This window comes from Heteronotia binoei, chromosome 3, assembly GCF_032191835.1.
Source record: "Heteronotia binoei isolate CCM8104 ecotype False Entrance Well chromosome 3, APGP_CSIRO_Hbin_v1, whole genome shotgun sequence".
Classification (NCBI taxonomy): Eukaryota; Metazoa; Chordata; class Lepidosauria; order Squamata; family Gekkonidae; genus Heteronotia; species Heteronotia binoei.
Window position 1 is genome coordinate 87,877,148 of NC_083225.1, and position 25,001 is coordinate 87,902,148.

The window sequence follows — 25,001 nt, forward strand, 5'->3', positions numbered from 1 at the left end:
ACCAACAGTTGTGAGCATTGGCAACACTAATATGGGACACAGCTTTAGTTAGGAAGGCCACAAGCCTGCAGAAGTAACATCTTTAAGGGTTAACACACAGGCTGAAAAAAGGCAAAATAGTTAGTCTCACAGCACAGGTGCCGAGACCAAGACAACTACCACACCATCTTTCTCTAACAGAGTTATAACTTTCACTATGTCCTACTGAATCTCTACTGCGTTTCTAAGTAACAACAAAAGTAAAGGGTTTTTAGACCCCAAACCAGATTTAATTGGTCAAGATACATGCATATTGAATTTCTTGATGCACCACAGCTTGTAGCCAATGAACTGATACCAACTTGATAAACTGTATTAGTAATGTGTAGCTGACTCTCACGATGAAATTATGCTGCATGTTATAGCCATAGTACGTGTATGTGCCAACATGTGCCAGTGTGTCATCAAGGTTATATAAGCTCTTGACCACCCTGAAAGGGGTAGAGCAGCTTGGTATGCAAGCTTTGGCTTAGTTCTGCTCTCATTTTATTGCAATACATTCTATTTTTTTCCTCCTCAATCAGACTTCACTGAGTGTTTCTATTGGGTGGGACAGTCAGACCACAGATTTGTAGAACACTAGTTAGGACCAAAAAACCTGAGATTGATCAGAGTAGAACTGAAATCATTAAATCTTCCCCAGAGAATTCCACCAGGAAATGGAAGAAGATAAGGGAGCTGCTGAGCAGGGAATGGCCAAGGAAAGAACTAGGTTCCATTAAGGCTGGATCTGACTGCACTACAACTTGTGTCAAACTGGCTGTAGTTTAATCTTACAGCCATATTCAATACTGCAAACAGTATATGTTCACTGCTGCTCCTCCCACTAATCTATTACATGCATCATTATTGGTACAAAGTCATTGATTATAGAGACATTGTGTTAAGTACACTATATAATTAAAGAACATTTGCTGTAAATCATACAGAAAGTACAAAGATCTACATATGTTATTTTAAGTTTCTTCCCTTTACTATCACTTCCTATCTCACCTTCAGCATAGATCTAGTTAAAAATAACTCCATATTTTATTTTGCTAAAGGTACAATCTGAATAATTTTGACTGGCATTAAAAAATGTTCTGGAATTACTTTAAAATTATGCCTTTTAAAATGTAATGCATTTTTATTCTTTAATTGGATTGCAGTTACTTTCCTTTCTCATGCAATTGGTACAACTGTCCAAGGCTTCCTCTAAAACGAGACAGAATCCTTAGGATGGCAGCAAATGGAGGTATCTATGCAGACAGACTTCTAGTATTTTCTTGGCCTGCTACAAACTTGTAACATGCAATTGCCTTTCTGATAGCATTTCATATATACAATTTCATACATCATGAAAGAAAAAAAAATCTATTGGTTTCTGAAATGGCATCTGACAGTAATCGGCTTGCAGCCCAGACTGGCTCATAAACATTCTGTACACACTGTGAGCACATCTATGATCAAGAAAGGGTTAATGCTTTTGCATATCTATAATGTAGGGAGGAGGGGTTGATGATTAATTTCTTCAGCTGGAATCCTTAGAGCAATCTCTGCAGTTCACTAACATCCTCTTTCATACCCCCCAAACAGCTATTATCTCAGAGCAGCAAGCTATGTGCAAGACAGAATTTGCTTTGAATAGGTTATATTCATAAAGGTATCTCTAAATCTAGATTATATATATATTCAGTACCACATCTGATTATTTTGAAACACAACCTATACTTTGAATAAGAGGCTACTGTTAGGACAGAATATGGAGAAACAGAATTGTTTCCAACTGGCAGATATGTCAGACAAGAATGTATTTTTAGCTCCCTACAATCTATATGTTGAATTTACCATAAGGAAAACTGGGTTAGATTTAAATTAAGGTGGGATGAAAATTGAAGGAAGGAATATTTAACAATTTGATATACGCAGATGATACCACCTTACTGGCAGAAAATAATGAAGACTTTTAAAACCACCACTGCTAATGGTTAAAGCAGAAAGTGCCAAAGCAGCATTACAACTGAACATCAAGAAGACAAAGATAATGACTACTGGGGAATTACAGAGCTTTAAGGCTGATGATGAAGAAACTAAAATTGTTCAAGATTTTCTCTTCCTTGGTTCCACCATCAACCAAAAGGGAGACTGCAACCAAGAAATCAGAAGGAGATTAAGACTGGGAAGGCCAGCCATTGAAGGCTTTAGAAAAGATTCTTAAGAAAGAGTTGCTGGTGATCAAGATAAAGCATAACACAGTATTCCCTATTACTATATAAAGGCATGAAAGTTGGACACTGAAGAAAGCTGACAGGAAGGAAGTTGGTTCATTTGGAATGTGTTGCTGGAGGAGAGTTTTATGGATACCAAGAACCACCAAGAAGACAAATGTAGGTTCTAGCTCAAATCAAGTCTAAACTCTCCCTAGAAGCTAAATAAAAATTGTTTTAACCAAATAAACTCTCCCTAGAAGCTAAAATGACTAAACTGAGACTATCATACTTTTGGGCACATTATGGGAAAACAAGAGTTAGTAGAAAAAACAATAATGCCAGGAAAAATTGAAGGCCACAGGAAAAGAGGAAGACCTAACATGAGATGGATTGGCTCAGTAAAGGAAGTCGTTTCTCTCAGTTTGAAGGACCTGAGCAAAGCTGTTCATGACAGGATCTTTTGTAGGTCATTAATTCATGAAATCACCACAAGTCAGAAATGACTTGGCAGCACTTAACACACAATCACTCTCACACACACAAGGCTAAACTAGTCTACATGTAGTACTGGACATTGTTGTAATATTTTCCATATCTACATCGTGAACAGGACAAGTATTTTAAGACTATGCAAGCTGGAATTGGAAGGAGTTTTAGATAATGACTGAAAATCCCAACAAGATGGGAAAGCTACTGGTGGGTGGAAGTTCTGACCCAGGATTTAAGTATCATCCATTCTGGATGCAGCTGCATTCTCCTTGAAGGGCTGGGTCTGAAGCCTGGGAGTGCTCTTGGAGCCAGGCTTACTGCTGGATAAGCAGATAGCAGCTGTGTGCAGGAGTGCCTTTTGCCGGCTTCAACTGGTTAGCCAGCTGTGGCCTTTCGTGGACAGAAAAGATCTGGCCATCCTGGGTTACATTTAGATTAGTTTACTGCATGTGTTCTATGTGTTGCTGCCCTTGAGAAGTGCCCAGAAACTTCAGTTGGTACTGAATGCTGCAGCCAGGATGTTCATTGGAGTGGATCATAGGGACCACATTACTCTAGTCTTGGCCCATCTACACTGGCTCCCAATTTGCTTCCAGGAACCATTCAAAAGCTAGTGCTGGTGTTTGGGACTGATATACCTGAAAGACCTTATGAATTTACCTGACCACTACACCTCCAATACACTCATCTCCAGAGGCTCTGGTGCCCCTGCCTTCTCAAATCAGGTGGCTGACAATCCAAGAAAGGGCCTTTTTGGTCATGGCACAAAAACCCTGGAACTCTCCCACTAGGGAGATTTGTCTGTCCTCTTAATATAAGAGAAGCCATGTTGGATCAGGCAAATGGCCCATCCAGTCCAACACACTGTGTCACAAAGTAGCCAAAAACCCCAGGTGCCATCAGGAGGTCCATCAGTGGGGCCAGGACACTGGAAGTCCTCCCACTGTTTCCTCCCCAAAGCACCAAGAATACAGAGCATCACTGCCCCAGACAGAAAGTGCCATCAATATGCTGTGGCTAATAGCCACTGATAGACCTCTGCTCCATATGCTTATCCAATCCCCTATTGAAGCTGTCTATGCTTGTAGCTGCCACTACCTCCTGTGGCAGTGAATTCCATGTGTTAATCACCCTTTGGGTGAAGAAGTACTTCCTTTTATTCATTCTAACTTGACTGCTCAGCAATTTCACTGAGTGCCCATGAGTTCTTGTATTGTGAGAAAGGGAGAAAAGTACTTCTTTCTCTACCTTCTCTATCCCATGCATAATCTTGTAAACCTCTATCATGTCACCCCGCAGTCTATGTTTCTCCAAGCTAAAGAGTCCCAAGTGCTTTAACCTTTCTTCATAGGGAAAGTGTTCCAACCCTTTAATCATTCTAGTTGCCCTTTTCTGCACTTTTTCCAATGCTAAAATGTCTTTTGTGAGGTGTGGTGACCAGAATTGTACACAGTACTCCAAATGAGGCCACACCATCGATTTATGCAGGGGAATTATGATACTGGCTGATTTGTTTTCAATTTCCTTCCTAATAAGTCCCAGCATAGAGTTGGCCTTTTTTATTGCAGTCGCACACTGTCTCGACATTTTCAATAAGTTATCTACCATGACCCCAAGATCTCTCTCTTGGCCACTCTCTGCCAGTTCAGACCCCATCAACATGTATTTATAGTTAGGATTTTTGGCCCCAATGTGCATTACCTTGCACTTGGCCACATTGAACTTCATTTGCCACATTGATGCCCACTCGCCCAGCCTCGACAGATCCCCTTGGAGTGCCTCACAATCCTCTCTGGTTCTCACCACTCTGAACAATTTAGTGTCATCCACAAACTTAGCCACTTCACTCCCAACTCCAAATCATTAATGAACAAGTTAAAAACCGGGAGAAGACTGCCACCCCACATCATTATAGAGCTACGATACTATATGATCACCATCAGGAAAGAAGAACCCACCTATATTGAAGTGGTACAGCACCATGGAATGTTTTTAATTGTAACTGTATTTTATTGATTTTAAATTGTAAATATAAACGTCTGAACTGAGTGTTAGCTGCCCTGAATCCGCATGCGGAGAGGGCAGGATAGAAATTTAAGGTAATAAAATAAATAAATAATTTTTAAAAAAAGCATTGGACCCAGTACTGAGCCCTGCGTTACCCCACTGCTTACCGCCCTCCACTGTGAAAGTTGCCCATTTATACTCACTCTCTGTTTCCTATTAATTAGCCAGTTTTTGATCCACAAGAGGACTTGTCCTTTTACCCCATGACTCTCAAGCTTTCTAAGGAGCCTTTGGTGAGGAACTTTATCAAAAGCTTTCTGGAAGTCAAGGTAAACAACATCTTTTGGGTCCCCTTTGTCCACATGTTTGTTTACCCCCTCAAAGACCTCTAACAGATCAGAGAGACAAGATCTTCTCTTATAGAACCCATGCTGAATCTTCCTCAATAACTTTTTTTCATTAATATGCCTACTAATTCTCTCTTTAATAACAGTTTCCACCAACTTTCCTGGGATTGAAAGTCAGACTCACTGGCCTGTAATTTCCCAGATCTCTTCTGGAACTCTTTTTAAAGATGGGGTTACATTAGCTACCTTCTGGTCCTCTTCTACTGCCATCTTCCACCAGCATGTGAAGACTTTTTAGTTTGGCATTGCCTTAATGATCCCTCCTTCCTAACCAATGGTTTCATATACTTTAATTGTTTTAAGTTGTTTTACATGTTTTAGAGGGAAGCTGATTTTAATGGTTTTAAAATGTAATTTTATCATATATGTTTTAAATTGTTAGCTACCTTGGTAGCCCTTGTAAGAGTGATAAGACAAAATGTAAATAAATAAAACAAATAATAAATTTAAAATGTCTGCTTGGTATTATTTACCTCAAAAAGCTTCAGAACACTTTCATTTGCTTCTTATGCATTTACTTAAATAGTGAAAATAATGTCAAATTGGTAATGAGTTATCTACATAAAACAGTATTAAAATTCTTAAGGGTTACATGTTATGCATTCCTAGCTGGTACTTACAGGCAGCTTTCTGCACCATTTTGGCAGCTAGATAAAATTAGCACAAGTGCAAGAAAATGAGAAGAAAAACAAAGATGATAATTCAAGAAAAAATAAAGAAAACAAGGGTAGTCATGTAGGATATGTCTGCAACAGCACCCCTCATTAAACTTCAATTCAGTTTGAGCCTCTTGACTCTGTTAAATTCCACGCATTGTCTATAGGTAGGTGTTTCCTTTTCTTTTGGAATATAATCTCAGGCTTTTGCTTTAAAACATTAAAATATACACCACTACACCTGGGTACCCATGTACACAGTATTAACTTGGATGTGAAAGGGGGAAAGTTTGTGGAATTCTGAGACCCAGATTTTGGTGACCTCAGAAACAGCCTTCCACTTCTGCCCTTGTCAAAACATGTCTAGTCAATGAGTGAATAAACTCAAAATATGCTTTAAAAATATTCTGATAATGAGAGATGGCTGAATGAGGGCTGCCCTATTTCTCCAGACTCATCATGAGAAGGTTAGTACATCTTTACTGAGGTGCTACTCATGAAGGAAAATTAGTGACAGGAAATGTTATGAGATGCAACCTTTATCAGTCCCTCATGCTACTGTCAGTGACTGGCTATACAAAACAGACTGGTACAGGCATATCTTTTGAAATGTACTTTTAAAGGTAGGGTTTAAAGTAACGTATGGCAAGCCAAAAGGGCTACTTTATATGCAAATGATTTGTTAAAAAATAAGACTTGTATTCTAAAACTTTATTGAAGTACAGAGAAAAATTTTTGGACTTTATGTAAAATCTCTCCATTACTTTCAGTTAACTGTATCTTACTTAGGGTGGCCAGACCGTCCCGGTCTCCCGGGACATTCCCGGATCTGGCCACCCAATCCCGGATCCCGGGCTGCCTATACCGGGACCATTAAAGGTCCCGGTTTAGGCAGCCCCGGAGCCGGTGGGCCGCGGGCGCGGGCGGGGAAGGCGGGGAGTGAGGGAGGGAGCGTCCCTGCGCCTGCGCAGGGCCCCTGCGCACGCGCAGGGACGCTCCCACCCTCACTCCCCGCCTTCCCCGCCCGCGCGCGGGGCCCGGCGGCAGTGGTGGAGGCCTCTCCGTGGCCTCCGCTGGTCGCTGGAAGCCCTCCAGAGACTCTGGAGGGCCTCCAGCGACCAGCGGAGGCCGCAGAGAGGCCGCGGGGCACCCGGCGCTGGTCCCGGAAGGCCTTCCAGAGCCTCTGGAAGGCCTTCGGGGACCAGCGCCGGCCAGCGAAGGCTTCCCCGCGGCCTCCGCTGGTCCCTGGAGGCCCTCCAGAGTCTCTGGAGGGCCTCCGGGGACCAGCGGAGGCCGCGGGGAAGCCGCGGGGCACCCGGCGCTGGTCCCGGAAGGCCTTCCAGAGCCTCTGGAAGGCCTTCCGGGACCAGCGCCGGCCAGCGAAGGCTTCCCCGCGGCCTCCGCTGGTCCCTGGAGGCCCTCCAGAGTCTCTGGAGGGCCTCCAGGGACCAGCGGAGGCCGCGGGGAAGCCGCGGGGCACCCGGCGCTGGTCCCGGAAGGCCTTCCAGAGCCTCTGGAAGGCCTTCCGGGACCAGCGCCGGCCAGCGAAGGCTTCCCCGCGGCCTCCGCTGGTCCCTGGAGGCCCTCCAGAGTCTCTGGAGGGCCTCCAGGGACCAGCGGAGGCCGCGGGGAAGCCGCGGGGCACCCGGCGCTGGTCCCGGAAGGCCTTCCAGAGCCTCTGGAGGGCCTTCGGGGACCAGCGCCGGCCAGCGAAGGCTTCCCCGCGGCCTCCGCTGGTCCCTGGAGGCCCTCCAGAGTCTCTGGAGGGCCTCCAGGGACCAGCGGAGGCCGCGGGGAAGCCGCGGAGCAGCCGGCGCTGGTCCCTGGAGGCCTCCAGAGGCCAGCGCCGGTATCGGAGAGGCCCGGCGCTGGTCCCTGGAGGCCTCCAGAGGCCAGCCCCGGCAGCTCCCTCCCTCCCTCGCCGCGAGGCCGCCGCCGGAGGACTCCCCGCCGCCGCCGCCGCTGGATCCGCCGCCCTGGAATAAGGTAAGGGGGCCGAGAGCGGGGGGGGGGGCGGGGGCGGCCTTCCTTTCTTCCCTCCCTCCTCCCTCCCTCCCTTCCTTTCTTCCTTCCTTCCTTCCTTCCTTCCCTCACTCCCTTCCCTTCCTTCCTTCCTTCCCTCCCTCCCTCCCTCCTCCCTTTCTTCCTTCCTTCCCTCACTCCCTTCCCTTCCTTCCTTCCCTCCCTCCTCCCTCCCTTTCCTCCTTCCTTCCCTCCCTCCCTTGCCTTCCTTCCTTCCCTCCCTCCTCCCTTCCTTTCTTCCTTCCTTCCTTCCCTCCCTCCCCCCTTCCTTCCTTCCTTCCCTCCCCCTTCCTTCCTTCCTTCCCTCCCCCTTCCTTCCTTCCCTCCTTCCTTCCTTCCCTCCCTTCCTTCCTCCCTCCCTTCCCTCCCTTCCTTCCCTCCCTCCCTTCTTCCTTTCTTCCCTTCCTCCCTTTCTCCCTTCCTTCCTTCCTTCCTTCCCTCCCTCCCTCCTTATGTTGTTATGTGATGCAGAGTGTTGGACTGGATGGGCCACTGGCCTGATCCAACAGGGCTTCTCTTATGTTCTTATGTGACGCAGAGTGTTGGACTGGATGGGCCACTGGCCTGATCCAACAGGGCTTCTCTTATGTTGTTATGTGATGCAGAGTGTTGGACTGGATGGGCCACTGGCCTGATCCAACAGGGCTTCTCTTATGTTCTTATGTGACGCAGAGTGTTGGACTGGATGGGCCACTGGCCTGATCCAACAGGGCTTCTCTTATGTTCTTATGTGACGCAGAGTGTTGGACTGGATGGGCCACTGGCCTGATCCAACAGGGCTTCTCTTATGTTGTTATGTGATGCAGAGTGTTGGACTGGATGGGCCACTGGCCTGATCCAACAGGGCTTCTCTTATGTTGTTATGTGACGCAGAGTGTTGGACTGGATGGGCCACTGGCCTGATCCAACAGGGCTTCTCTTATGTTGTTATGTGATGCAGAGTGTTGGACTGGATGGGCCACTGGCCTGATCCAACAGGGCTTCTCTTATGTTGTTATGTGATGCAGAGTGTTGGACTGGATGGGCCACTGGCCTGATCCAACAGGGCTTCTCTTATGTTATTATGTGACGCAGAGTGTTGGACTGGAGGGGCCACTGGCCTGATCCAACAGGGCTTCTCTTATGTGACAATACTGACTTTGGTGGACCCAAGCACTGATTCAGTGTAAGGGAGCTTTGTGTTTGTGTCTTCTAGTGCAATTTTGTTCTCAGATCCTGTATTTACTTCATCAGTATATGGGATAAGGCACTTTCTCAACTGTGCTGCATAATGCAGCCTATTTATTTTGTCCTGTTGGCTCTGTTGGCTCTATCTGCGCCACCTTCATCACTTTCGGGGTGTGGATCCCCCAGTGGAGTGGTCTCCCGACTCCCTCCGCCGGCTGTTTCTGATAGCCCTGCGCCCCCTCTTTCATTTGATATGTGTCCCGTGCGGGTGCCACCCTCCCGCCGGGAGATGCCGCAAAATGAGCCCCCTTGAGGCTTATGGCGGCAGGGCTCGGGGGAAGCGAGCTAGACTGCTGTTCTTTTGAGGGGTTATAGAGTGTTTCGAGCCCGTCCCTGTGGCATCGGTCCCATCATTGTGGGGCCCAGGGGGCCGGCGCAGCGGCACGCTGAAGCAGCCTGTCGGTCACTTCCAGGTTCCTGTCCTGCATCTTGACCGGTGTTATTAGTGACAGGCTGCTTCGGCGTGCCGCTGCGCCGGCCCCCTTGGTCCCACAACGATGGGACCGATGCCACAGGGACGGGCTCGAAACACTCTATAACCCCTCAAAAGAACAGCAGTCTAGCTCGCTTCCCCCGAGCCCTGCCGCCATAAGCCTCAAGGGGGCTCATTTTGCGGCATCTCCCGGCGGGAGGGTGGCACCCGCACGGGACACATATCAAATGAAAGAGGGGGCGCAGGGCTATCAGAAACAGTCAGCGGAGGGAGTCGGGAGACCACCCCACTGGGGGATCCACACCCCGAAAGTGATGAAGGTGGCGCAGATAGAGCCAACAGGACAAAATAAATAGGCTGCATTATGCAGCACAGTTGAGAAAGTGCCTTATCCCATATACTGATGAAGTATATACAGGATTTGAGAACAAAATTGTTTCCGGCGGTGATATTTGGGGGATTTTTGGGGACGTCACAGGAAGTGCTGTGAAGTCACTTCCTGTTTCCGGCAGGTGACGCGGGGGAAATGATGTCACAGGAAGTGATGCCACTTCCTGTTTCCGGTGGTGGCATGACGTCACCGGAAGTGACGTCACCGGAAGTGACGTCACTTCCTGTTTCCGGCGGCGCGCGCGCACCCCCCCCCCCCAGTGTCCCTGGCTGGCCTTCAGACATTATGGTCACCCTAATCTTACTAGTTTATGTTCTGGCATTATTAAACATTTTGCAAATTAGAGTTCTTTGTAATAAATCTTACCTCATGAATGCCTGGGGTAATTGTAGGTGCAGCAATAAAAACAACAAAAGGAGCAAACTCTGCAGTCCTCAGAACCTTCAGGGCCTAAGCAAAGATTTTAGAAAAGGGAACAAAGCACAAACTTTAATACACATAAAATGAAGTTGTAAGTTAACATGAATCCAAACCTAGCAAAATATAGAACATTTACAAGTATACAAAATTTCAGTCGCTCCTTTCTTTCAACTGGACTAAATGCCATAACAAACTAAACTAACAAGTCCATAAATTTTGCTGGCTTTTGTAACCAGCCATTATGTGTGACTGCCACTGCCCTCATCGCTTCCACAAATCCTATGGCCTTTACAATCATTTTAAGCCAGACTTTGGAGACATTTGGAAGCAGTGAGGTGGCACTCAGAAGAACTCTGTATTATGATATTTTCTAGATTCCCAGTGCAACTTGACTGCAGTTACATTTAGTAAGTGTATTATGGTAATACATTGTTAAAAAAGGAAACTGTGACAACTGATTTACAGACATCATGGTTGATATTGAGATTTTATTATAGAAATTGTTACAGTAGAAATGTTTATGATTTTGATTCAAAGATTATCCCTTATTTCCTTTTTCCCTTTACCAATTTTCCCCATGTAATCCATTTGAAAACCCAATAAATATTAGCATGAAAAAAATAACTCTGAGTAAGAGCAGGATCAGCCTTTCTCAACCAGTAGAAAGGAAGATTTCACTCCCACAGATGAGTTCTCCGTGTTGCAAAGAGAACTTGGAGAAGGGTGGGGGCTCACACTTTGATTTGGGCAACCAATAACTGCTGGTTACAAGAAAGGTTTGTGGTTGCTGCTGCTGCTGGTTACCTCATCATTGCACCTCTGGATCTGTGTGACACAGAAAACTTTGGAAAACATGTATTCAAACTGTAGCTCACTGGCATGGCACAGCATCTGCTTAGCATGCAGAAGGTCCCTGGTTCAATCCCCGGTGTCCCCAGTTAAAAGGATCAGGTAAGAGGCCTAAGACCCCGGAGAGCCACTGTGGGTCTGAGCAGACAGTATTGACTTTGATGGACCAAGGGTCTAGTTCATGTGTTCAAACTGTGCACAAGATATTAAGAACAAGCAACCATATGGAGGAACAGGCCCTGCAAGCTCAACTGGAGTTTCAAGTACTAAGTATGCTGTAGTAATTTGCACTGTTGATATAATTTACCATAAAAAAGCTGCTGTTGTTTTTAGCACTGGGTACTACAATAAAACCTGCCTATGTGCAAATTATTCCAGGGGCTGTGCTTAGTTTTTCACCAATAACATGGGGTGTAAGGGAGGCTTTGGGAGGTATGAAATATTTGACACTATTGTAACTTTTCTCTAGGTTTCTCTCTCTTAAGTGTTCTCAAGCAATCAGAGACCGAATGCAATCATATCAATATGCCACACAGCTGAACAGATTTGGTATGTAACACTGACAGGAAACAAAGCCAATGATTTGCATTCAATCCCATTTAATGTGGAATAAAATATTCCCATATCTGAGGCATAGCACTGACAAGGAGCACTGATCCAATTGTCCCTGTAACTAGGAAAATTCCTCATATGGACGTTTTCACCCACTTTCATGTTCTCCTCGTCTAAAAACCACGTAAGAGGTATGTGGAATTTTCAAAGGGGATAATAATGTCTGGGTCCATCTTAGTTCTCTCCCACTTGTACATGTTCCTTCTTTGGATTCTGCTGACTTATTTTGATAGATTTGTGCCATGATAATAGAAATAATTTTGTTACACAAAATACCAATTCATATATTAATTGCTTTTCACTATGTAGAAAAATATTAACTATATTCAACAGGTTAAACTGAAAACACTAATTTTAAACAAAAATAAATCTTAACTTCAAATAATCCAATGAAAAGTTTTTCAGACAGATTAAAAAGGAAAAATATGTTTTAAATTGATTGAGAGTAAAATTCAGGAAGGATTCCTTGAAAAGTACTTAGGACATCTAATTAAACTATGAACCAAGTCATAGAATGTGAAGCAAAAAATCCACCCTGTGAGGCTGGCATGTGAGTTGGGATCTGAGGCAAGCCCTTGATTTGTAGAAAAATCTGAAATAAATATATACATACACAAGGGGAAGACCTACCATTCAAGACCAATATTTCCCACCTGCTCAGCCCTCTCATCTGCTTAAGCCTTAAAAAGGAGCTACAACCTGGTACTGGCTTTCACCTGTGGATAACTTGCTATCTAGGGCTGAGCTTTTCCATCTGCTCAGTCCTGCCCCTTAGTTGCTTAACCTGTAATACTTCTTGAAACCTTGTACTGTTTGGGTAATTACTAATTTAACTATTTGATTTCTGTATTTTATTATGATGCTTTATATCTGTAAGCTGTCTTGGGTGCCCTTGTTGGAAAAAATGGAATATAAATACCCATATAATAGGAAGTAGAGTCTGTAGCTTTAAGAGATGAATGTCAACTGAGAACTTGAGAGATTACATTCTAATCATGGTGGCTATTTTGAGGATTGCTAGGAAACCATAACAATATTGCCAAGCCTTCCTAGCGCTGCTGGTGTCAGGGGTACACTTAGGTGGTCACTTGCAATGAGAGCTGCTGGTGGGCTCACTCACAGTGGCGGCTTCTTGCAAGTTCAGGAGGGAATCTGGAGAAATCAGCTGAAAATGGGGAAGGGGGTCACCTCCTTCCCAAGACCCCCACTACCATTTCCATCCTCGTCTGCTGTCTACACATATCCTTTGCTCGTGTGCTTGGAAGTATTTGGTATATTTGCTGTGGAATGCACTAAAATGAAGGACAAGATTGGGAACAATGGGAGGCCTGAAGGCCCACTGGATATAATGGGAGCCAGGAATGCCAATTGACTTGCATGGGCTCCACTGAAATATATTATAATACAAAAAATGCAATAAAAATGGATGTTGGATGAAGGTCACGGGGCCCAGATAAGACAGCTTTGGGACTGGAATGATGGCCCACAGAGCAGAATGATGATCCCTGAAAGTAGCAGAAGCATTTTGGGCTGGGAATAACAGCACCCAGAGTGGAATAACAGCCCCTGAGTTCTGGGATTGGAACAGCAGCTCCCAAGTAGAATGATGATCCCTGAGAGTAGCAGAAGTGTTCTGGTTCTAGTTGGCTTCACAGCTGTCAAGATCTTATCAACATCTTCAGGGCTAAGCAGGCCAAAACAGTTAAAAAAGAACCAGAGAATGCAAGCAAAGCCCCTATCTCACTACTGTTATCAAGCTCAGAAGTCAACTCCAAGGGGAGCTTAGAGACTTTATCTGCAAATGAATCACAGTTGAGAGCCAAATCAGTATCAGTTTTAGGACACACCAATAGGGTGGTCAATTGTTGAACCAATCTGAAGAGCTGAGCTGCTTGAGCGAGCAATGCAATGGAAGAGGTAAATTAATCTCTTTTTGCTGCTTTCATTGCCACCTCATAGGCCTTCAATTAGGCTCTAGGGAGTGTTCTCACAGCTTCATCCTATAGAAGAAGAGAAGAGATTGGATTTATACCTCACCCTTCACTCAAAGTATTTTACAATCTCCTTTCCCTTCCTCTCCCCACAATAGAAACTCTTTGAGGTAAGTGGGACTGAGAGAGCTCTCAGTTAACTGCTCTTGAGAGAACAGCTCTGCTGAGAGCCAAGCAGCTACAGGTCTTCTTGGATGATGCCTCTGTCTTGAATCCCTTCCAGTCTGGCTTCTGCCCTGGCTGCGGGACTGAGACTGCATTGGTTGCCCTTACGAATGACCTCCAAAGGCAGCTGGATCGAGGCGGGTTGATGCTGCTGCTGCTGCTTCTCAATCTGACAGTGGCATTTGGCACAGTTGATCATGATCTGCTGATGTGGGGATCAGGGGGTCTCTCTTGCAGTAGCTCTCCTCCTTTCTCCAGGGTCGGGGACAGAGGATGACACTGGGGGAGCAGATCTCTCAGCAATATTCGCTGGAGTGTGCTGTCCCTCGCGGGGGTGTGTGTGTGTGTGATCCTCTTCCCAATGTTTTTAACACCTATAAGAACCCCCTCACCCAGCTAATCTGGGGATTTGGACTGGTGTCATCAATATGCTGATAACATCCAGTTCTGTTAATGGATGGCCAGCTGGACTCAGCCCCAGATATTTTGGACAGGGCTTTGGGAACTGTGGCTGGTTGCTTGCAATGGAGCTGGCTGAAGCTAAATCCAGTGAAGACGGAAGTTCTGTATCTGAGCCATGCAGACATGCAGCTCCCAACACTGGGTGGGGTATCATCGAGCACTTCTGCTATTCCCAGGGGCCGTCATTCCACTCTGAGCCCTGGCATGTTCAATCTGTGCTGGTAAAAACTAGGAATTCAAGTCAGCAGGGTTGGCACGTGGGAGTAGGCGGGGTAGGTGGCAGCCTTGGGCGCTATCCCACCTGGGGGTGCTATGAGGTGCCCCTTTACTCTACAATCTTCGGAGGCTTCCTTGGAAGCCTCCAAAGAGCGTAGTTTCTTAGCGGTGCCTGGCCACGTTCGGGTTGAAAGTGGCTGGGTGCCTTTAAAACACTGTGCTCTCCGAAGAGCGCAGTGTTTTAAAGGTTGCTGGCCACCTTTGGGTTGAAAGCAGCAGAGTGGTGCCTTTCCCAAAAGTGGCTGACCGCCTTTTAAAAACTATGCTCTTTGGAGGCTTTCTTGTAGTGCAGGGGGAAAGTGGTGGCGTGGCAGCACTCTTGTGTGCCACCCGCTACTCTCTAGTCCCCCTCATGATGATGTCATGTTCAAGGGAGCTGGAGGAGGCTGGCAGCAGAACCCTTAGCGCTGGCCCTGAAGGTTAGGCCTATAGCCAATTTTTTTTTGGCTTGTGAGCAATGTTCCCTCTAAGCTGCAGAGTCTTGTGAGCAAAAATTCTACTTTGTGAGCTACTGGCATTAATGTTGTGAGCTGCTGCATAAATTATTGTGCTCTGGGGGCATTTCTCCTGAGCTAAGGCAAAAATGTATGAACTGGAGGCTAAAAAATGGTGAACTAGCTCACGCTAACTCAGCTTAGAGGGAACACTGCTTGTGAGGCATGTTTTTTTTCTGGTGGGGCCATCCAATTTTACCCCTGACACATTTTTGTTAAGAACATATCCTTTTTCCTCAATTCCTGTAAGTTTAACAGGCCCTGGCTTTGCACCAAACTCAATAGGATTTTCAAAGTGCGTCCCTCCAGCTGTCCTGTCCAATTTTACCCCCCATCCCAACACGCAGACACACACTTTTGTTAGGAGCACTTCCTTTTTTCAGTTCCTGCAAGTCTAAGAGGACACGGAGCCACCTCAGTCTGATGTGCCTACCAGAGTTCAATTCAGGAGGATCAACCACACTTTTAAAAGAAGTCAGATTTGGAATTTCAAATGTTTCCTACCAGGGTTCAAAATCAGTCACACTTTTAACCAGTACCGGCCGTAGGGTTCGTGGCGCCCAGGCAGGCTTCCTGCCCACTGTCCCCTTGCTGCCCTCCCTCCACAGTGGCACAACACAGCGACGCGCTTCACCGTCCCGCTGCTCAATCGATTAGAGGAGTGCCACAATGAGGCTCAGCCCTACCCACTTTGATGCGGCCAGCATCTGATTGTTCTTTGAAGAGAGTACTGGAGGAGGCTTCAACCCTCCTTTCCGGAACCAGAAGTGAGGGGGGGGGGGAGCGAAGCACACTTTTCAAAGAATGATCAGATCCCTGCTGTGTCAATGCAGGCAGGGCCAAGCCTTGTTGCAGCATGCTCCTCTGATCGTGCTGGGTTGGAGGGCGGAATGTGGTGCTGCGCAAGGAAAGGGATGGGATGGATAGTGGTGGGAAGCAGAATTAGGCATTTGTCATAGGCACTGCGGGGGGTGCCCAATTCAGCACCCCCATCCTGGCGTCCTAGACAAATGCCTAGTTTGCTTAGTGGGTGAGCTGGCCCTGCTTTTAACTGAAGTGATGAAGAAGATGAAGAGTCATGGCAGACTACCATGGGAAATACACAGGGAGGAAAGAAGAGATGAGATTGGATTTATACCCCGCTCTTCACTAGCCAAATGAGTCTCAGAGAGGCTTACAAATCTCCTTTCTACTCCCCTCCCCACAACAGACACCCTGTGAGGTAGGTGGGGCTGAGAGAGAGCTCTCCCAGAACTGCTCTTGAGCAAAACACCCTTGAGAAAACTTGTGGCTGGCCCAAGGTCACATCAGCAGGTCAGTGTTCCCTCTAAGCTGAGTTAGCGTGAGCTAGCTCACAGATTTTTAGTCTCCAGTTCACACATTTTTGTCTTAGCTCAGGATGACCTCAGAGCACACTAATTTATGCAGTAGCTCACAACTTTAATGTCAGTAGCGCACAAAGTAGAATATTTGCTCACAAGACTCTGCAGCTTAGAGGGAACATTGTAGCAGGTGTATGTGGAGGAGTGGGGAATCAAACCCGGTTCTCCCAGATAAGAGTCCACGCACTTAACCACTACACCAAACTGAGGGCGGAGAGGGACAGAGGAAAGGGAGGGAGAGCTAGAAGATCATGTATAGGTTTATCAGCAAATCAGGAAAAGACAGCAGATCAGGAAGTGGGCAGGACACAGCACAATTTTACACATGAATTAAATAGAATTTTAAAGACTTTAAAAAATCATTTCTTGAAGCAAGGCCTCATGGTGCCTGGCAAATGTGTGATGGGGCTGGGCCCTGAGGCCTGGTTCATATACCTCTGCCTACACCTTTAATAGTGAAAAGATGACACAGAGCTCAGTCAGTTCAGTTCTACTTGGTGATGCTCCAAAATTCGAACACAACCTCCCCTCATGGGGTAGAGATTGTTCTGGTCTCCCTCACAGATGACCTCCAGAGGCATCTGGATAGAGGTGGCTTGGCACTACTGATGCTTCTAGACCTATCGACCGTGTTTGATATGGTCGATCATTAGTTGCTGACCTGCCGCCTTGCTGACTTGGGATACAGGGGTTGGCCTTACAGTGGCTCTCCTCTTTCCTACAGGGTTGGGGACAAAGGGTAGTGCCAGGGGAAGGACTATCCTGATGGCATCCACTTGTATGTGGCATGCCACAAGGGGCAGTTCTCTCCCCGATGTTGTTCAACATCTACATGCACCCCCTTGCCCAGAGGTTTGGGCTGGGGTGTCATCAGTATGCAGATGACACCCAGCTCTATCTGCTGATGGGTGGCCAGTCCAACTTCTCCCCGGAAGATCTGGCCATGGCACTACAAGCTGTGGCAGGGTGGCTCAGAAAGAGTCAACTGAAATTGAATCCGACAAAGATGGAGATCCTGTACCTAAGTCGTGGTGGTCCAAGATTCAAGGTCCTATTAAAAGCTTAGAGGTGCTCCTGGATTCCACTTTAACTATGGAGGTCCATGTGGCAGCCACTGCCAGATCAGCCTTTTATCATCTTCGGCTAGTAAGGCAGTTGGTCCCCTACCTCGAACGCAATGACTTAGCGACAGTGATCCACGCCACAGTTACCTAGAGGTTGGATTACTGCAATGCCCTCTACATGGGGTTGCCCTTGTTTCAAACCCGGAAGCTCCAACTAGTGCAGAATACTGCAGCCAGGTTGTTAACAGGTCTCCCCCTATGGGAACACATTCAGTCTGTGCTGAAAGCACTGCACTGGTTGCTCATTGCATACCGGATTCGTTTCAAGGTGCTGGTTCTTACCTTCAAAGCCCTATATGGCCAAGGATCTGCATACCTTAGGGACCGCTTTTCCCCACATGTTCCCCGGAGAGCACTTTGGTCTGGGTCAAAAAAACCTGCTTTCAATCCCCAGCCCTAAAGAGGCCAGGCTCATAGCAACTAGAGCTAGGGCCTTTTCTGTAGCAGCCCCACACTGGTGGAATGAGCTCCCAGAGGAGGTCAGAGTTCATACAGTTCCTCAGGGCCTGTAAGACGACACTCTTCCACCAGGCATTTGTAAGTTAGACCATTGGCTACTAGAGTCTCCAAAAAATATCTGGACCATCTGTAGCAATCTGCTCCATATAGAACATCTGGACCACTAAGATATGCTTCACAGAGAACACCCAGCTGGAATAGCAAGACAACACACTTAAGATCATAGCACCTGAAATGCCAATTTCTATGTTTTAAATTGTTTTTACTGTTTTAACGTTTTATTGTATGCTTATATTCATGCATATGCATGACCATGTGAGCCGCCCTGAGCCTGCCTCGGCGGGGAGGGCAGGATATAAATTGAAATAAATAAATAAATTTTCTGACATATTGTACTTTTTAGGATTACCAGAGATTACATTCTGAGATAATTTTCAATTACAAATCTATGATCAAATCCTGAGGAAAGTAATGTTTTAAATAAAATTCAAAATCTAGCTGTGACTTTTAATCCTAATAAACTGGGTATTTTTCTAATATTTCTGTTAATTTTTTAATGAACAAGCATGGCCTATGAGATCTAATTTTTACATTCTAATTGTCGGCAAAACACCATGCAATCACATCTGTTCCCATAACAAAACACATTGCACTGGTTTACCTACTGCATGTGCTATAAGGGAATTGAAAAGTGATTAGTAAGAAGCACTTGGTGATAGTGTTAGACATGGACATTTTGAGGCTAGGTATTAAAAATCCATCACTTAGCCAATTCAGGCTCACTGTATAATTTTGACCAACTCACTATAGCTTTTTCTAACCTACCTCTCAGGGTTTTTTGAGATGTTTATTTCCTTTCTACCCTGTCTTACTTCCCAACAGGGACTTAAGTAGGAAACGGGGCCCAGTTACATTCTCACCCATGACCTACTAAAACCTGGAACCAGCCCTGATTCCAAAAAGGCAGTTAAGTGTGTGGATCAGAAGAAAAGGGTAAAAGCTTCCAGGTGAAAGAAAGGAGGAAAAGCTGAAGATTAGAGGAGGGGCAGATAAAGTTAAGTTGGTTGGTGGGGTAAAGGGTGAGGAGAAAGAAGGGAAAGGGAGCAGCTATGGGGGGTTGCTAAGGGGGGAACAGAGGGATACAGGGGGAAAATGCAATTCTCTCTTTGAGTCTTCATGGCTCCCTCCCTCTACTTGTGTGTGTAGAATTATAAAACCATAGAGTTGGAAGGGGCTATACAGGCCATCTAGTCCAAACCCCTGCTCAACGCAGGATCAGCCTAGAACATCCTTGACAATTTATTTGTTTTATTCAATTTATATCCTGCTCTTTCAGTTGACTCAGGCTCAGAGTGGGTTATAATAGAATTAAACAATTAAAAAAAATTAAAACACAATAAAATAGATTAAAATTACAATACAGTTGGCTAAAAACCCATCTAAAAACCCAATTCCAAGTGCCGGGTGCGGGGTGGTCAGATAAAAAGCAACGTCCACCGCCTCAACTAAAGGTCAAGCGAAAGAGCTCTGTTTTGCATGCCCTCCTCTAAGTAACAAATGTTTATCTTTAGGGTTTATAGAATCTTTCGAGCTCAAGTGCTGTGTTCTACTGGAGAAAGTTTTTCTTCCAGATGTTTTGTTCTTGGCTGCGGAGAACATCCTCAGTGGTGTTGCAGCCAGAGCAGGCGCTCTGACCTTCTTGGCTGCTGTGCATTGAGTGAGGCCAGGGCTGCTGGAGAGCTGCTATTTCTAGGCTGGAGGGGGTGTGGTGAAAGGGCAATAGGTTTGTGGATGTGCCCATTGTTTGGTGGGGCTTCCTGGAAGGGTAGTGATAAGGAAACTGGCTGTTGAATGTGACCATTGTTTTGTGTTAATTGCTGGGAGGGACGGAAGGGGTGTGAAGAAAAGGAAGATGGTGTTGATTGTTCTGTGGAATGTGCTGATTGTTCTGTGAATTTCTGCGGTTTACAATCTGTAGGATGTTTTGCAGAGCTGGATACCAAGATTGGTGGATGGAAATGCCTTCTTCCTTTCTGTTAAAGTTGTGCTGGTGTTTGTAAATCTCAATAGCTTCTCTGTTCAGGCGGGTATGATAATGTGAGGCCGTAGAAAGGACTTCAGTTCTTTCAAAGTGGATGACGTGGTCTCCTTCTTGAAGTGCATGTTCAGCTACAGCTGATTTTTCTGGCTGAAACAAGGGACAGTGTCTCCTGTATTCGGTGAGGCGGGTGTTGATACTGCATTGGGTAGTGCCAATGTAGACTGCACCACAGGAGCAGGGTATTTTGTAGACTCCAGGGGTTGAAAGTGGATCTCTCCTGTACCTACATTTGTGTGTGGCTCGGGATTTGGTGTGGATGGTCTCTTGGGATGGAGGGCTCTTCTAATTTCTTGCAGAGAGTATCCATTGGCCTGCAGTGACTGGTTGAGGTGGTGTAGTTCCTGCTGAAGTTGGCTTGGTTCACAGATGCGTGATCCTCATTACCAGGAAAGATGACGGAAAACTCGGCCACACTGTATTCAGGAAACCCACACACACCGACCGCTATCTAAATAAGAATTCCAATCATCATCCTCGCCAAAAATGTACAGTTGTAAAAACCCTCATCCACCGAGCATCACTGAGGATGTTCTCCGCAGCCGAGAACGAAACGTCTGTAAGAAAAACTTTCTCCAGTAGAACATGGCACTTGAGCCCGAAAGATTCTACAAACCCTAATGATGTTACCAGCCATGAAAACCTGAAATCTTTGATAAAATGTTTATCTAGCTGCTGGAGGGGGTGTGATGAAAGGGCAATTAGTTTGTGGATGTGCCCATTGTTTGGTGGGGCTTCCTGGAAGGGTAGTGATAAGGAAACTGGCTGTTGAATGTGACCATTGTTCCGTGTTAATTGCTGGGAGGGTTGGAAGGGGTTTGAAGATAAGGAAGATGGTTGTTGACTGTGCTGATTGTTCTGTGGAATTTGCTGGTTGTTCAACAGCCAGTTTCCTTATCACTACCCTTCCAGGAAGCCTCACCAAACAATGGGCACATCCACAAACTAATTGCCCTTTCATCACACCCCCTCCAGCCTAGAAATAGAAGCTCTCCAGCAGCCCTGGCCCCACTCAATGCACAGCAGCCAAGAAGGTCTGAGCGCCTGCTCCGGCTGCAACGCCACTGAGGATGCTCTCCGCAGCTGAGAACGAAACGTCTGGAAGGAAAACTTTCTCCAGTAGAACACGGCACTTGATCCCGAAAGATTCTACAAACCCTAATGAGTTTACAGGCTGTTTGCTACCATTCTTATTGGAACTTTGCAGAAAAGGCAATTCATTTTTTACTGGTAAAAAATTCAAGATGAAAAAAGGTAGCTTGGCTAAGGCTACTTGGCAAAACTAGTTAAATTATTGGTTTAATTCATGACTACAGTGGCAAAGTGCACAACTATATATTGGCAGAATTTAGTAAAGCCAAGGGATCTATCTTTTACCTAATAAACATTTTGCAGCCAAGGTTCTGCCAAATAAGAATACAAAAATGCTAAAAAACAATCAACTGGACAAAAAGAAGATACACTGTATGCTCCCTGGAAAATAAGCATACTGTAATCTTGCTTCTTTCAACAGAAGCTACTAAACTAGAATTAGGCAGCATGCAGCTTCATGTCCAAATAGTGCCATATCTTCCCCCTTCAAGGGGGTGGGGACTTTTTTTTTTGCAATCCCACCAAAATTTTTGCCATCTATTCTTTAATTCAGTGGCTCCCAACCTTTTTGCCACCAGGGACCAGTTTTGTGGAAGACAATTTTTCCACAGACCGGTGGGGGGATGGTGCTGGGGTTTTTTCCACCCTAGGCTGTCCCCCACCACTGCCTCACATGGGGGTCTTTAAATGAGGGGCAGGCAAAGGTCACTGCCATGCTGCCCCTTCCACCTGGGATCCAGGCAGATGAAATAGGTGGTGCTTCGAAGCAAGGCCACGCTGTCTCTTTCATCTGCCCGGGTCCCAGGCAGGCAAAAGGGGTGCTGCAGCATCTCTGTCTCACTTCACAGCCCAGTTGCTAACAGGCCACAGACAGGTACCGGTCTGTGACCCAGGGAATGGGGACCCCTGCTTTAATTTAATGGATAGCAAATGGGAAGTGGGAGAGGGGAGAAGAGGAGACAAAAGGACAACCATGAACTGTAATCACATAGCACTAACATCACTGAAATAATAATTAAGTTTAGGAACAAAGCATTTCAGATGCATAGAGCATTATATCTATGGTTGCAAGTCAAGTGAAGAGAAACAGAGAAAGAAATGTCTGAATGCTTTTTCTCCTCCCAAGCATTTTAATTACAAGAACCTGCCTGAGCCTTTTTTGAAAGACACAGGGGTTTTGTAGGCTTTGACTCCCCTCTTAGACAGTGCCAAAAAATGCCTAGGAACAGGATTTCTCCTTTCAGTCTCTTCACAGTCTGCAGGCTCACAGCAAACTTACTCGGGAGTTGTCTCAGGTAAAGAAGAGGACAGCCTGGTGAAGACTCCAGAGCTTAGCCGATGCAACTGGCAGTTTCTTTTCACTCTCTGAATGGGGTAAGGTAAGGTAAGGTAAGGGGTGGGGTAGAAGAGGATTCTGAGTCATGGCTGGGTAATTTGTTAGTTTTTAAACAAGCCAGAGAACTACATTTTCTTTTATTGTGATTGGAAAGTGAGTTCTTTGCAATGCTGATTTCAGAGAGAAAGTCTTCAGTCTTTTCACAGACGATGAGGGGAGGAAGTAGACTGGAGGAGGAGTGAGTGTGTGAGTTAGAGGTTCTGACACATTCTGCCAGGGAAAAAAAGCCTTGTCTGTCAAGCTGTTCAAGGAGGGCAGAATCCACCTCCTCATTCTGTTTAGGAGGTCTGCAGCAGACTCCAACCACAATACTGTTTGGTCCTTCCTTTTTTCCTTTATTCTCACTCAGATACTTTCCACTGGGCTGTCACCTTCATCCTCCAGTATTTCCTGACAAACAAAACTTTTCCTTACATACTGCACATACCTCCTCTTGGATCCTTTCAGTTTTTCTTGAACAAAAACAGGTTGTTTACCTGTAACTGATGATCTTCGAGTGGTCATCTATGCATTCACACCGTTGGGGATAAGGCGCCTATGCCGATCTCGATCGGTAAACTTCAAAGCAAAGGATTTTCACGCCCAGACCTCAGTGCGCATGCCCAGAAGCCCCACTACGCATGCTCACTGGAGCAGGCGCGGACATCCCACCAGTTCCTTCTGATTGCTGTATGATCCCGTGAGGAGGACTGGCAGCAGTGGGGAAGGAGGGCGGGCGGTGTGAATGCATAGATGACCACTTGAAGATCATCAGTTACAGGTAAGCAACCTGTTTATCTTCTTTGTGGTCTCTGTGCATCACACTGTTGGGAGAATAGCAAGCAAGAAATAGGTCCTACCTGGAGGTGGGAGCAACGGTTCATCAGCAGGTAAGGGAATGCAAGATAGCTCGGCCCACCGTCATGTGTTGGCACAAGCGCAGGTCCAGCGCATAGTGTCTCATGAAGGTATGTGGAGAGGAACACGTGGCGGCTTTGCAAATGTCCTGCAGAGGAATGCCTTTCAAAAAGGCTGTGAAAGTCACCATGGCGCGTGTTGAGTGCGCCCGGACAGGTCCTGGAAGAGGTTTCTTTTCCAGTGGGTAGCACAATTTTATGGCTTGTTAGCCATTTGGATAGCCACTGGAAGGAAATAAGTTTCCCTAAGGATGGCATGGCATAGGACACAAAGAGCCTGGAATCTTTCCGGTAAGGGCAAGACCGGTGTAAGTAGAAAGACAAGGCTGTCTTAAGGTCCAAAGAATGCAGTCTTCGTTCTGATTCATTTGGCATGCGTGGGGAAGAAAGTCAGCAAAGATATTTCGGTATTGAGATGGAAGTCAGACACCACCTTAGGGAGAAAGGTGATGTCTGGACTAAGGGAAACTCCTTCTGAATGGAAGCACAGGTAAGGAGGGTCACATCTAAGGGCCATAAGTTCACCCACTCTGTGAGCTGACATGATCGCCACCAAAACACTGTCTTCCAAGAGAGGTGTTGCAAGGAACACGTGGCCATGGGCTCGAATGGTTTCTCCGAGAGTCTGCAGGACCAAAGTCAAATCCCATATCCGAGTGGGGTGTCTAACTGAAGGGTAGAGCCTCAGCAATCCCTTAAGAAATCTCTTAGTGTCAGGATGTGAAAACACAGAATGTCCATCTACCTGTACATGATTGGCAGAAATTGCTGCCAAATATACCTGCAGGGATGAAACAGATAAACCCGCATCAAAGAAGGAAAGAAGGAAATCAAATATGGCTGACAGGCCTGCCTTGCGAGGGCTTGTAAAAAAACGGACTAACAAAACGTGCAAACCTTGTCCACTTATATGAATATGATCTACGGGTAGACAACTTTCTGCTGTTCAGGAGGACGTGTTGGGCTCGCTCGGAGAATACGGGGCGAGTAGTCTCCATGCCGTGAGTCTGAGGTGTGGTACATCATGGTGCACCATCAGTCCTTTGTGTGAGAGAAAAAGATCCTCTGCTGGGGGAAGACAGTGGAAGATCCCTTGGGATAGACAGAGAACAAGAGAGAACCAGTGCTGTCTGGGCCACCAGGGGGTTATGAGAATTCCCGACGGGTGTTCCCTCAGTAGCTTTTGTACTACTCTGCTGATGAGAGGGATCAGAGGAAAGATGTATAGGTGTTGATGGTCAAGGAAAAAGGAGGCCGTCTTCTAGAGACAGAGGATCTGTCCCCCCCGCAACAGAAGTGGTGACATTTTTTGTTGTCATGAGTGGCAAACACATCTATCTGTGGGGTCCCCCAATTCTAAAAGACTGGAAGTAGGAATTTCCAGTTCAGCTCCCACTCATGTGGCAATGCTCCCCCACAGCTGAG

The 25,001-nt window shown here is 46.2% G+C and overlaps 1 protein-coding gene across 20 annotated transcripts in view; it reads right to left on the reverse strand.

Annotated features, from left to right (window-relative positions):
* CASK (calcium/calmodulin dependent serine protein kinase) overlaps window positions 1-25,001 on the reverse strand; it is a 382,103-nt gene that overhangs the window by 3,264 nt on the left and 353,838 nt on the right. For all 20 annotated transcript variants that reach the window (XM_060234164.1, XM_060234158.1, XM_060234148.1 and 17 more), the window contains one exon: window positions 10,227-10,310. In XM_060234164.1, the coding sequence (XP_060090147.1) occupies window positions 10,227-10,310 (84 nt within the window). The remainder of the gene's footprint in view (window positions 1-10,226; window positions 10,311-25,001) is intronic.